This window comes from Rhinatrema bivittatum, chromosome 5, assembly GCF_901001135.1.
Source record: "Rhinatrema bivittatum chromosome 5, aRhiBiv1.1, whole genome shotgun sequence".
Classification (NCBI taxonomy): domain Eukaryota; kingdom Metazoa; phylum Chordata; class Amphibia; order Gymnophiona; family Rhinatrematidae; genus Rhinatrema; species Rhinatrema bivittatum.
Window position 1 is genome coordinate 316166258 of NC_042619.1, and position 15159 is coordinate 316181416.

Genomic DNA, 15159 nt, shown 5'->3' on the forward strand with positions numbered 1-15159 from the left:
GAATAGGCCTAACATTTTCACTACTTAAATATGCATCTACCTGCCATTTGCATTCATGCTGGGTATTCCTTCTGTTAAATTGCTATTGATAGAATCTTGAAAATCTCTTTCTGCAGCAGGCCTATTTCGTAGAGCTCACTGCCTTTTGATCTTTGCTTGGAGGAAGATTATTTTTATTTTAGGGAGAAAGCTAAAGCCTTTGAATAGTGTGGATATGTCTACTGAGGTCAGTAAGATAGTAAGAAGCAGGATAAGGATTTTGAGAGAGGAATGGAAAATGTAGTTTGGCTTTATTGTTGAAGCAAATGGTCAGGGTTCCAGTATATTTTTATATTGGTTCATTATTGTGTTGGCTATTTTTCTCTTTTTTTGTTAAATCAATTTTGTTTTGGTGGTTGTGTTTTGTGTTTTTGTTGTATTCTGCTTCTGTATTTTATGTATTTGTTATAACCCACCAGGAACAGGTTGTTTGGACTGGCAGGATAAAAATATTTGTAAGCTTTGTACCCAAGGTAATGGAGGGTGAAATGACTTGCCTATAGTCACAGAGTCAATGGGAGAAGCAAGATTTGAGCCCTGGCTTCCTTGATTTTCAGCCTACTAATAGGAAACCTCTCTAAATTCTCAAGACTGGTCAGCACATTTAAAGGACCATAAATCATTACAATTTGGCTACCTGTTGATGCCACCACAGGCCAGGAATTCACAACAAGAGTAATTTTTCCTCCCCAGAGAGACTACATCATTTTACTACCTTTAAGAACATGTTTAGGATGGGGGAGGGGTAGTATGTATTGATTGCCAATGCAAAGCTATTACACACAGGGCTTGAATTAAGTGCACACATGGAAAGTTACTGAAAGTGTTCTGGGATCAGAGAGACAAGTCTGAAACAGATTACCCAAGTTCAGCAGTTCTGTAACAAATTCTGTGAGGGGTGCTCGTTTAAAACAGTGGTTTGCTGGCCTCCGGGGTGGGGGGAACTTCCTAGGAAAGAATCCCCCATAAAATATTAAAATACAATTTATTTTTAAATCTTCAGCCAGACCAAGACCTTAATTTTTTTTTATACATTTAACACCAGCAGGATGATCTTGCATTTAAATTACAAAAGATATTTGAAATTTATTTTTTTTTACCTGCTCTCACAAACAATGAAGGGAGATCAACATCTCAAAATGTCCATTTTAAGCCCCACATTTCTGCAAGATGTAGCAAATCTTGCAAAAATGCAGTCCCAAATATTAGTGCACACAGATATAGATAGGCAAGTCTGAAATGGTGGGATTTAATTTAGCCAGAAAGAGCTAGTTTATTAATGTTAAACCAAAATAATCTTGTCCTCTGAAGTGATTCTAGAACAGCAGCAGAGAAAATGACAGCTGATAAAAGATCACAGGGCCCATTCTAATCTCCCCAAAATTACTTCTCTTTGCATTATTTGTTGACTCCAGAAGCTCTTTCCTTTCTTAGGGGTTAGGGACCAGTAATTGGAAATATATTCAAAATCTACTACAGAGCCAGTCATAACCTGCTGGCAACCTGCAGCTTCCCAAAGCAACTCACAGCCCGTTGCAATGACTGCTTTGACAACTAGTCAAATCCATGGGATGACCACAGACTGGTGGCACACTTGACTGGCTGACAGGGTAGATCAGATCACTCTTTATAAAAAGGGCCCCTTTAACCAGTGGCGGAGGTGGGGTGGGGGAATATAACCTCTGACCGTGAGCAGTGACACTCACTTAAAACTTGCCCTCAGCCAGAGCAGACTTATGAGAGCACAGCACTGCAGTAATGAATTTTATATCAAAATGAGATCAGTGGTTTATGCTCTGGTCACTGCTGGAAAACTCGGCACTGATTTCAAGGAGAACAAAATTCTGTGCTTTTGTTCCAAACCATTGCTGTCTTTTGCTTTGTGAGCACACATGCACAAGCCAGAGGTTTAAGATGTGGGAGTTATAGCAGTGGGTTAGGTTCCATTAATACCACTTGCTTAACAGAACAGGTAGCTAGTCGCGCACCCTGGGCTCTCTCTCATGTGTCACCGTGCATTCATGTCCAACTCAGAACAATTTTATAAAATGCACTCTTAACACACCCACACATGTCTGCCCATTGGCGGATGGTCCCTGGTTCCATCCCCAGGTAGGTTGGGGATGCTGCAGAGGCTCCCAGGGGAAGAAGTCACAGCCATTGCTTAAAAGTGATGCCTAGAGGCCCAATTCAAGGTTCATGCTTACAGAGTCCTGGAAATCCCCAGTTCAGGGCCTTCACTACAGTGACTGGATTAAAACCAGGAATGGCAACTTTCAAATGGGTGTGCAGGTGCACATATACATGTGTTGGCATGCGCCCAGATACCCGGCCAGTTTATAACATGCGTGCACATGTGCATGTATGTTATAAGATAGCTAGGCATGCGTATGTGTGTGTGCCTTTTTTAGCTTGTACATGCCCAGCAGTATAAAGTCTGGTTTGAGCAGTGTAAGAGAGAGAATTTTATAATAGGAGTATATCCATGCCATGACCAGTCTGACCAATCTACAGCTAGGTCCTCCAAACCTCCCCTTGTTATTTAGCCTGCACTCCCACCCACTTACCCCAAACCATTCAAACCCCTCACAGATACCTTTTTAAACTTACACCTCCTCCAAAGCAGAAGTAAAGTTACACAGCACTGGACCTATATCTCTTGGCCCCACCCCAGAATGCCAAAACCACACCTTCTTCTGATGCAAGATATTCGCACATGAGCACTTGTGTGCGCATTTGGGCACCTTATGAAATCAAGTGGATGCATGCATATGCTACATGCATGCGTATCCAGAGTCTACTGCATGCCCACCTTCTAAAAATTCACCTTTAAAGTTGAGCGGGGAATATAAAACCATGCAGCAAAAAAAAAAAAAAATAAATAAAAATAAATTAGATTGCTGGGTGGTTGTAAATGAAAGCTCATTGGTACCAGATCCCAGCCAAGGTTCCAACAGAGCTGGAAGTATAAAAAAGCAGAAGGAAAATTCTGGATTACCTCCCCCCTTCCATGTTAAACTAGAGCTGCTCTCAAAAATAGTTACTGTTGTTAGAATACAGAGAAAGAATCGGGGATATAAAATTTTACACCATTATCTTCACCTTTTCAAGGTTAAAGCCTCAAAGACAAACAAATATTAAAGCACCACCCAGCAGCATTCATGCACACATTTCAAGAACTAATAACAGCTGAAAAGTAAGTTTTTTTTTCAACCATGCTGAACTGCCGGCCATCAACCTTTTGAAAGGTTTGAGAAGTGGACATACCTTCTGTTCCAACCATTAAAATGGATCAGATATTCCGGGACCTTTCTGCCTTTCTCATCTTTTCCAACAAGAATATCGACAACCTGACAGAGGAAGCAAGGTGCAATTTTGCAGATGATTAGAGCAAGAAAAAAAAAAAAGGCCAAGATAAGACACCAATCATTAATGTCCTACTTCCCTATTACTATTTGAATCCAAATTAAGAAAAGGTCTTCCTAGTTTAGCAGGATTAAAGACACATTGAGGCCAATGTTAAAAAAATAATAATAATAATTAAAATAGACCTAATTGTTACTTCCACAGATCACAAGGAGTGGTGAGAGTAGGGAGTGTGATTTGAGCTCTGATTTCCCTGGCTCTTAGTCCAGTAGGCCACTCCTTTAACAAAGAACTGCATTTGGGAGCCAGCAACATAGACTAGCCAACTGGTGCACATAATTACAAAACAGAAAGAAGCATATACTGTACATGAAAAAGGAAAATTAGTTTACCTGATAATTTTCGTTCCTGTAGTACCACGGATCAATCCAGTCTGCTGGGTTTTGGGCCCCCCCCCCCCCCCAGCAGATGGAGACAGATGTTTATAAAACAAAGCTCCGCCTTATATAGGAGAGTGCCACCTACAGTCCAGCAGTATTACGTAATGTCAAAGCATGATGGCTCCCATAACATACCATAATTATGTACACTAACCCTTGAACTAGAAAAATTACAACTGGGTCACTGAACCTGTAGAACCACTTGAGGTTAATCAAATCAAATCTCTGCAGACGTGGAAAAACTGAGGAAAAAACCTTAAGAAACGAGCGGACTCTCCCCCATGTTCATGACTCTGTTCGGACGGGACTCTGGACTGATCCGTGGTACTAGAGGAACGAAAATTATCAGGTAAGAAACTAATTTTTCCTTTTCCTATACGTACCCGGATCAGTCCAGACTGCTGGGATGTGCCAGAGCTGTTCTTACCTGGGATGGGATCCAGAGAGGTCCGCTTGCAGCACACCTTCTCCAAATCCTCCAGACTCCACAGCTTGTACATCCAATCTGTAATGCCTTGCAAAAGTATGTAGTGACTTCCACGTAGCTGCCCTACAAATCTCCTGTGGAGAAACCAAGTGACACTCCGCCCAGGATGCCACTTGCGACCTAGTAGAGTAAGCACGGAGCCCAACTGGGAGAGGTCTACCCCGTAGCAAATAAGCCGAGCTGATAGCCTCTTTCAACCATCAAGCAATGGTAGTTTTTGAAGCCCTGTGACCCCGTTGAGGACCACTCCATAACACAAAGAGATGGTCTGACATATGAAAATCATTGGTAACCTCCAAATACCTCAGCAACACCCTGCGAACATCCAGTGATTGATTGATATGAAGAGAAGACACCACCTTCGGCAGAAAAGAAGGAACTGTCCGCAAAAGAAACTCCCGAACCGGACATCCTCAAAAAGGGTTCCCTGCAAGAAAGAGCTTGGAGTTCCGACACTCTACGAGCTGAAATAATGGCGACCAGAAAAATCACCTTCAAGGTAAGATCCTTCAGTGTCGCCCTCTTTAAAGGCTCAAAAGGTGCAGCACACAAGGCGGTAAGCACCAAATTCAGACTCCAAGATGGACAAGGCTGTTTGACCGAAGGATGCAAGTACTTTACTCCCCAAAGAAAATGAGCTGCATCCGGATGCGCCGCCAACGCTCCGCCTTGTACCGAACCACGCAAACCACCAAGAGCTGCTACCTGAACTCGTAAAGAACTGCACGAAAAGCCCTTGGACAGCCAACTTTGAATAAAACACAGAATATCCGACACTGAAGCTCGGGTTGGCGAAACATCTCGTTCTAGACACCAGGACTCAAAAACCTTCCACACTCTAACGTATGCGAGATTAGTGGATGTCTTACGTGACCGGAGGAGAGTGAATACCACTGCTGGGAGAATAACCTTTGCGACTTAAGCGGCACCTTTCAAAAGCCATGCAGATAGACAGAAGCGATCGACTTCTTCCAAACAAACGGGTCCTTGGCGAAGTAGGTCCAGGATCTCTGGAAACTGTAACGGACCTGCCACCGCTAAATTGAGGAGGTCCGCAAACCATGGGCGCCTTGGCCATTCCGGCGCTACTAAAAATTACTAGTGCTGGGTGTACCGTTGGAGTACCCTGGCGATCAGCAGCCAAGGCGGGAATATGTACAGTAGAACATCGGTGGGCCAGGGCATCTACCCCTTCCACTCCTGTCTCTCGGCGATGAGCGTAGAACCTTGGAGCCTTGGTGTTCGAAACGTTGCCATGAGATCCATGCTGGGCCTGCCCCATGCTACGATTATGCGCTGAAAGGCATAGTCTGCCAACTCCCATTCTCCAGGATCGAGATGATGCCGGCTGAGGAAATCCGCTTGCACATTGTCAACGCCTGCAATGTGAGATGCCACGATGCTAAGTGTTGTTCCGCCCAGCTGATCAACAGACGTGCTTCCACGGCCACAGGGTGGCTCTTGGTTCCTCCTTGGAGGTTGATGTACACCACCGTGGTCGCATTGTCCGACAACACCCGGACTGCTCTCCCTTGCAGAAGAGGGCAGAACGCTTGTAACGCTAACCGCACTGCTCGAGTCTCCAGCCAATTGATCAACCACTGAGATTCCTCGGGTGACCACAGTCCTTGTACCGATCTCCTCTGGCACACTGCTCCCCAGCTGGAGAGACTGGCATCCGTTGTGACCAGTCTCCAGTCGGGCACCTCCAGAAGAACCCCACGGGATAGATTGTCCATCACCAGCCACCACACGAGACTGTCTTGCGCCATCCTTGTAAGCGGCAGAGGGATAAGGAACAGCTCAAATATTGGGTTCCATCGGGACAGTAATGCGTACTGCAAGGGCCGCATATAAGCAAATGCCCAGGGCACCAGCTCTAATGTTGAAGTCATGCACCCGAGAACCTGTAGATAATCCCAGACCCTGGGAATACTCTTGAGTAACTAGCCCCTGACCTGGTCTTGTAACTTGGAGATGCGTTCCATGGTAAGAAAAACTCGTCCTTTCCCAAGTGTCGAAAAGAGCTCCCAAATATTCCAAGGATTGAGAGGGTACGAGCCTGCTCTTTGAGAGGTTGACCACCCAGCCCAGCGATTCTGTGAATCGCGTCCCTTGCCAGCGTTTCTGATTTCGCTCGAATCAGCCAGTCATCCAAGTAGGGATGAACCAGAAGACCTTCCCTCCGGCGATGGGCTGCCACCACCAAAACCTTGGTAAATGTACTGGGTGCGATAGCAAAACCAAAGGGTAGAGCCCGAAAGTGAAAATGCTGGCCCAGAAAGCAGAACCGAAGAAACCTTTGGTGGTCTGGACGGATGCCTATGTGAAGGTAAGCTTCCGTAAGATCCAGCGATGCTAGAAATTCTCTGACTGAAGCAATGACCGACCGCAGGGTTTCCATGCGAAAGCGAGGAACCTTTAGACATTTGTTCACACTTTTGAGATCTAGAATGGGCCGAAAGGATCCCTCTTTCTTTGGCACCATGAAGTAAATGGAGTAGCAACCCTTTCTTTGTGCCTCTGGAGGAACTGGGACGATGGCCCATAACTGCAGAAGTCGCTGCAACGTCTCCCGTACCGCTGCTCGCTTTGTGACATACCTGCAGGGGGAGACGAGAAACCGATCCCGGGGCTGACGTGCAAAATCTGAAGTGTAGCCTTGTTTTAACACAGTCAGCACCCACTGGTCTGTGGTCAATCTTGGCCCACTCTCGAAAAACAGGGACAGCCTGCCCCCTACCACCAGTACCGAGGAGTGGACTAGCACCCCTTCATTGTGAAGACTTGGACCCTGGGGAAGGCTGAGGCGAACAGAGTCTGCCGAATCTTCGACCCCGAAATGGCTGGGACCAGGGCTGTTGCTTCCCTGGTACTGGGCGAAAGGAAGAGCTGGGCGCCTTCGCTGGTCGATACTACCAATTCCCTCTGAATCTGGCCAGAGACTAGAAGGAACCTCAAGAGTGAGGTCTGTCCTCCAGCAAACGATGAACCTTATCTCCCAGGGATTGAATCATATCTTAAAAAACCTTTCCAAAGAGTAGCTTACCCTTAAAAGGCAGAGATCCCAGTTGTGCCTTAGACAACATGTCCACCGACCAGTTTCTTAACCACAAGAGCCTCCAGGCGGAGACTGCCGACACCATGGACCTTGCCGATGTCCGCAAGAGGTCGTGGAAGGCATCAGCGCAGTAAGCCACCGAGGATTCTAGATGGCCCGCCTGAGCAGCCTCCTCAGAGAAGCCCGCATTGGCTTGTAATTGCTTTACCCAGCGGATTCCCGCTCTCGTTGCAAAGTTACTGCATATAGCCGCCCGAACTCCCATGGCTGAGACCTCAAAAATCCTTTTGAGTTGCACCTCCAACTTCCTGTCCTGTAGGTCCTTGAGCGCTGTCGCCCCTGTGACTGGGATCGTGGTTTTCTTGGTGACAGCAGAAACCACCGCGTCTACCTTAGGGACACACAACATCTCCAAAGCCTCCTCTGGCAGAGGATACAGCTTATCCATGGCCTTACTGACTTTCAACCCGAGATTCAGGGTATCCCTTTCCATTTCTCGGCTACAGAACATCGGCCCACCGATGTTCTGTAGCCGAGAAATGGAAAGGAAAAGCGGTGGCAGGACCTCTCAGGCCAAACAACACAGGATCCATCTTTCCAGGTTTGGATTCCTCAGGAGGGCTGTCAATGCCCAGCTCAGTGAGAATAGCCAGGATAAGCGGTACAAGTTCCTCCTTGCGAAAAAGGCATACCACCTTAGGGTCATCACCCTCCGTGGCCTACGAGCCTCTTTCCGCCTGTTGTGGATCAGGATCCGCCTCATCCGCTCCATGCGGCATCTGGGGGTTGGGAATCCAGATCTCCGGGATCTGAATCTTGCGTTGAAGAATCAGTACCCCGCTGAAGATCCCCAGTGCGGAGGGGATGCTTAGGCTTGACTGGACCCGCACCCTTATGAGTCTTAGCGAGTTTGTGCGCATGGGACTTAGTCCCTAGAGAGGCCAGTTTGCCCCCCTCATGCAGTTTCCCTGCTTTTTTTTTGCCTTAAAAGCTTTATGCAGCAAAACAATGAAGGATGAGTCAGAAGTCCCCTCAGGACTGTCCTCCGTAGCGGGAGAAGCAGTCTGCACAGATTCCCTGTCCTCAAGGAGCCTCAGCTGAGGAGAAAGTTGAGGAGGAAAACACCCCTCCCCCATGGCTGCCTGAGTAGCAGAGCGGAACGTTTGCAATATGGCCTCCGTTCCCGCGCTTAACTGAAAAGGATCAGGTGCAGGCTGAACAGCCCCAGTTGCTACCGAAGAGATTCGCGCCGGCTTAGTTTTCGGCACTTTCTTTGGATTTCCCTGCACCGGAGAAACCCTCTCCCCCCGGTAAACATTCTGCACACAGTCCCTCACGGGAGAGCCGCACGCACGACATGCGGCATCGGAGGAGCCGGCAATAAAACCAACACCAACACACACAAAAATCAGCCTCCCCCAACCCGAAAACACAGTGACCCCCCCCCCCCCCCCACGATGAGAGGGAGAAGGAGAGAGACGCCCGACAAAATGAAAGCAAAAATTTTTTTTTTTTTTTAATTAAATTAGACTTGCCTGAAGTGGTCCAGGGTGCTGATCTGTCTGGGTGGAGTGAGCCGGGCTCCCCAGTATCGCACCCACGCTGCCCAAGGCTAAACAAATAGAGTCCTCAACCCTCGTTGGCAGCTGCTTCAAAACCAGTAGTGGATGGCCCTCTCAGGACCTGCCGACCCTCTGGGAGGCTGACCACAGAATCACTGTTTGGGTTTTTTTTGTTTGTTTTTTTAAAGAGACCAATCCACTAATTTAGACAAGAAATCTATTAACTAATTCTGACTAACTATCCCAGAAAATAATATACCCTGACCAGACTGTAGGTTTTGCACCTCCACCATCTGCTTGGAGACAAAGTAATACTGCCAGACTGTAGGTGGCACTCTCTTATATAAGGCGGAGCTTTGTTTTAAAAACATCTGTCTCCATCTGCTAGAGGGGGGCAAAACCCAGCAGTCTGGACTGATCCGGGTACGTACAGGGAAAACAGTTTTTAAAAGCTGCAAGAGCACCTTGCCAGATAATTAACAAATGTTGATGCATCCATGTAGCCTGATTTTGTTTCATTGGAAGGGGATGGAGCATGTACAGCTAGCCTGACATTGAGTGAAAAAATTGATTTGTCCACATATCTGTCATTAATCCATTTTTTGACCCTGAAGGCTCAGCCAACTTCCTGCCTGTAATCAAGGTTTCAATTAAACTTTCTTTGCAGATTACTTTTAAAAAAACAAAAACAAAATTGGGACAAACCCCAGAAATAAGAAAGCAGATACAAAATATCATTTGCTTACTTGTAAACAGGGATCTCTGTAGATAGCAGGATGATTTAGCCATTACACATGGGTGATGTCATCTGATGGCCATTCCATAATTTAGGGCCAGCATAAGAAAATTCTTAATTGCATCTCCTGCAGCCTATAACTAGTGTAAGGAGTAATGGCAAGTCAATTTTGTCCTAATGACCAAAGCTGACGTGAAACAGAGTAATGTTTTAAGAATATATTCAAACAATGAGCATTCTTCATAGCAGATCTTATGAATATGACTTTAATCTGAATCCTGTATTCTGTTAGCAGCCAGTATAACTAACTGTATTTTGGAGTTAACAATTCAGATGAATTCAATAGAAATGGCCCTCAGATGAGCTTATGAAGTTGCCATGGCACTCACTTGATGAGCATGAACAAAGTCTGTAATCTGTAAGCCAGACAGTGTATAACAATGAATTAACGTTCATTTGGCAACTGTCCTTGCATTTCTATTGGAGCCAAAGCACACAACTGAGAACCTTGGAAAGGTTGAGTCCTCTTTAGGTAATATGACAGGGCTCTATTATGGTTCAACAAGCAAAAAGCCCATTCTTCTCTGTGCGCATTAGGTCTTGAAAAGAATGTAGGTAGTACAATGGCTCGCTTAATGTGAAATATAGATACGACTTTTAGAAATAACTTGGGATGGGTTCGTAGAACCACCCTATTGTGAAAAAAACTGCAAGTAAAACTAGAACAAGGGGGAAAGCAGACAGTCACTCAGCAGTGCATGGTTTGGAGAAATGTATCTTTGAAGAAGGATACTAATGAAACAGGAGAGTTAGGGCATCTCAACAGAGAGGTTCCAATAAAAGCAAATATAGTCCATGTGCCTATACATAAAAAAAAAACCTACTGAAAAGCAGGCTGTTAATACAAACAAAAAACACACTTTAAAATGTCTGTATGCCAATGCCAGAAGGCTAAGAAGTAAGATGGGAGAGTTAGAGTGTATAGCAGTAAATGATGAGATTGACATAATTGGCATCTCAGGGACCCGGTGGAAGGAGGATACCCAATGGGACAGTGCTATATCAGGATACAAATTATATCACAATGATAGGGAGGATCAACTTGGTGTGGTTGTGGCACTTTATGCCAGGTGGGTACAGAGTCCAACAGGATAAAGATCATACAAGAGACTAAATGCTTAGTAGAATCTATATGGGTAGAATTCCCATGTGTGTTGGGTAAGAGTATAATGATAGGAGTATACTACTGTCCACCTGGAGAAAATGGTCAGACAGATGATGAAATGCTAAGAGAAATCACGGAAGCTAACCAATTTGGCAGTGTAAATATAATGGGAGATTCCAATTACCAAAACACAACAGAGCACCCGCTGCACTTCAGCCAATAATATCCACAATAAAAGTGCAGACCATCTATATTAAGTCCCAATCAGGATAATGCAAAGGAATTCTGGAAATCAAATTCTTTTATTGTTTAGTCTTTAAGATCATGAGAGATCTTGAACAAGTAGATGTGACTCGGTTATTTACACTTTCGAATAATAGAAGGACTAGGGGGTATTCCATGAAGTTAACAAGTAGCACATTTAAGACTGATCAGAGAAAATTCTTTCACTCAACGCACAATTAAGCTCTGGAATTTGTTGCCAGAGGATGTGGTTAGTGCAGTTAGTGTAGCTGGGTTCAAAAAAGGTTTGGATAAGTTCTTGGAGGAGAAGACCATTAACTGCTATTAATCAGTTTACTTACAGGCCGATACAGTAAGGACGCATAAGAAAAAGTGCAGCAATGCCGGGCGCCCACTCGTTTGACATGCGCACATTTTGGTTCACAAACCACTCGATTCAATATTCTAATTAGACGCAAATCCAAACAGCGGTAAACAAGCGTCCAAAGCGTGTCAATGAAGCGGTAGGCATTCGCAATCCATTTTACTGTAGAGCGCGATATACAGCGCCTATACAGTATCCAGGGTGCGCTGGGACCTGTCATTTGAAATGTCATTCCACCAGGTAGGTGGATGGTTCTTTTCTACATGATCGGAGGCCCTGCTGCCTTGAGCGCCGTTCATGGACGTCCAAGGTCGGGGCTTCCATTCACGGACCTTCCTGCCTGTATCCGGGCGTCCATGATCGTAGGCTGGACGTCCATGAACGGAAGCCTCGAGCTTGGACGTCCATGAACGCTGCTAAAGGCAGCGGGGCTGCCTAATTCTAGACGCAGGAGGAGGCATCCGTATAGGCATCCATGCCGCCACTGGACCCCAGAACCTCAGGACGCCTAGCAGACGCCGGACGAAGGCTTCCAAAGAGGCGTCTATGCCTCCGCTGGACCACGGAACCTCAGGACACCTAGCAGACGGATGAAGGCCTGGCAAGTCTCCCATCTCTCCGGCGTCCATAGAGGCATCCATGTCCGGAGCCTCAGAGACGCCCAGAGATGGATGGTACACTTGAACCCAAACAGAATACATACCTCCTCCGGTCTTGCTGCTGGGTTCTACAATCTGCCGAGCATTTCTAGCATTTCTCATTCTGCTTCTCAACAGAATGAAAAATAGCGCCAGAGCCAGTATATGCATGTTGTCCATGGCGCTGTCCAGTATGAAGCTGACTGAACACCACACTAACGCCAGGGTCAGGGTAGGCAGTAAATATGCAGGTTAAAGACGCGGTAAATAAGCGGGATAAAAAGGCGATAATTTGGGTGCACGTTACTGTATCGGAGGGAATAGCTAATTCGATCATTAACATATCATATACATGCAGCGGGCGGAAAGGGATACGCGTCTTTTTCTGCAAGTGATAAGGACGCGTAAAAGCAGATACTGAATCGCGGGCCCACCTTACGCGCTCAAAACACGCGTCCAAAGCGGGTTAAAAAATGGGCAAACGCGGCCGCGCTTTACTGTATCGGCCGTTAGCGATTAGTCACTGCTATTAATTGCATCAGTAGCATAGGATCTTCTTGGTGTTTGGGTAATTGACAGGTTCTTGTGGCCTAGTTTGGCCTCTGTTGGAAACAGGATGCTGGGCTTGATGGACCCTTGGTCTGACCCAGCATGGCAATTTCTTATGTTCTTATGTAGTTGGCCGCTGAACCACAAATTAAGAGTGAACCCCTAGAAATCAGAAGCTATTTGATTCTGGAGACATTCAGTTACAGGTCCATTAGCTCCTCCGATGAAGGGCACTTACATTCCATTAGTAGGACTTGCTAGAGTTCTAGTAATAGAAACATAAACATAGATATAACAGCAGAAAAAGACCAAACAGTCCATCCAGTCTGCCCAGCAAGCTCATGGCAGCATCTGCCGCACCATACAGGTCTCCCCCATACCTAACAGCCTCCAAGACCATCAAGCCAGGGGCCTTGTTGGTTGTTGTTATAGTCCAATTCCCATCACCTCTTGCTGTTGAAGCAGAGAGAATGATGGAGTTGCATCAACAGTATGAAGGCTTATTGGTTAAGGGTAGTAACTGCTATACCAGCAAGTTACCCCATGCACTCTTTTCTTCGTTTCCATCTTCTAATTCCCCTTTTTCTCTTTCCTCCTTACCGGTGAAGCAGAGAGCAATGTTGGAGTTGCATCAGCAGTATCAGGCTTATTGATTAAGGAAAAGCTTGACTCAAGGGAAGACTTTCAATAGATCGCAGCAAAGCAGCTGCTCTGCTACATACAAAACCCTGACCCAGAATCAGGTCATCTATGAATGATTTAACACCAAGCTCCCCACGAACGTGCAGTGCACTACGATAGAGAGGCGACCCCCTTCTGTCTGTGCTCCGGATCCAAGGCGAGCGATTCTGGTCGCCAGCCATGCAGCCAGCTATCCCAGGGCAACCGAGGCTCCACGGGACTGCAGTATCATTATGTTTAGGGGAGGATTCTGACTTAGAGGCATTCAGTCATAATCCCACAGATGGTAGCTTCACCCCATTGGCTCCTCAGCCAATCACATACACCAAATGTCTGAACCTGTGGTTCCTCTCGTACTGAGCAGCATTACTATTGCAACAGCACTTCATCAGCAGGGTAAAACTAACCTGTCTCACCACAGTCTAAACCCAGCTCACGTCGCCTATTAGCGGGCGAATAATCCAATGCTTGGTGAATTCTGCTCCACAATGATAGAAAGAGCAGAAATCAAAGAATCAAAAAGAGATATCGCTATGAATGCTTGGCCGCCACAAGCCAGTTATTCCTGTGGTAACTTTTGACACCTCCTGCTTAAAACCCAAAGAGTCAGAAAGATCATGAGGCCCCATTTTCACGATCTGTATTCATACTGAAAATCAAGATCAAGCAAGCTTTTCCCTTCTGCTCCACAGGAGGTTTCTGTCTTTCCTGAGCTCACCTTAGGACACCTGCATTACAGTTTGACAGGTGTACCACCCCAGTCAAACTCCCCACCTGCCACTGTCCCAAGTGGACTGCACCCGGCACACGCCAGGCACTTGGAGCCAAAAGTGAGAGCCCCTCTGGCTTGCCCCCTCACCAGGTAAGTGAAAAAACAATAAGATGAAAGAATGAGAGGCTCATGAGGCAGCACGCCCAGAAACTCCCATGCTTGCTTAGTATAAAGTTCTATTGAGCTCTGAGAACTGGGTCCATGTCAGCGCCATCATATGCTGTCACCCACGCGTTATTGCTAATTTATGCCTGCTAGTCGACAGAGAAACATAATTACTGATTGAAAAGAGGAGACAGGCACAGAGATAAACATTGGAGAGCAAAGAGAAGGGGGGATGGGGCAGTTACAATGCAGTGCCAAATTCAGGCATATTTCCCCAAAAGAAATGCAGATGCACCCCACCCCTAAAAAAAAAAAAAAGCAATATTTGATATTAATATGAACCAATAGCTTTGTCATTCCATTTTAGTACACCTATAAGTATTAACAAATATCCCAGGTTCAACTTTTTCAAGTCAATAAAGAATATGAAGAGGTAGGGGCAGCTCGAAGCAAGGAGAGAGAACATTGAGAGCAAGACAGGGAAGGCCCATGGGGAGAGAAGCAGGACATCCGTCAGGCAGGCAGGAAGACGAAGACACGGCAGAAGAATGCAGAGAGATGTTCAGCTAGAAGACGGGCAAAGGAAGGTGACAACCGGGGAGACATTCACCAGAAAGGTGGGGGAGAGAGACAGAGGACCACTCAGCTTGAAGACATGTATCCATCCTGCCGCTAGGCCCCGGCCATGGTGAAAGCGGCCCTGGTCTCGCTTCCTCACCTTGGCATCATATAGCACTTTTGCCTTGGTTGGATCCGGTTCGAAGCAGAGCACTTTCTCCCCTTTGTGGAATTTAAATTTCATTCCCCGAGAGTTCATTTGTTCATCATGGCGAGCGGGAGAAGAGGAGGGGAGGTGCTAGGGGCGGAGCCTGACGTCACCACCGCCGGTGCAGCTCGCGCCGTGGCCATCTTGGATTCACGCAAAAGTTGCTTTGTAATCACTATTAGCAG

General features: G+C 46.3%; 1 protein-coding gene across 1 annotated transcript in view; it reads right to left on the bottom strand.

The window, feature by feature from the left end:
• Positions 1 to 15081, bottom strand: part of MSL3 (MSL complex subunit 3) — a 122703-nt gene extending 107622 nt beyond the window's left edge. The window contains exons 1-2 of the mRNA XM_029604347.1: positions 14927 to 15081; positions 3307 to 3389 (exon numbers count right to left, since the gene is read on the bottom strand). Coding sequence (XP_029460207.1) covers positions 3307 to 3389; positions 14927 to 15025 — 182 coding nt within the window. The 5' untranslated portion in view covers positions 15026 to 15081. The remainder of the gene's footprint in view (positions 1 to 3306; positions 3390 to 14926) is intronic.
• Between the last annotated feature and the right edge of the window lie 78 nt (positions 15082 to 15159).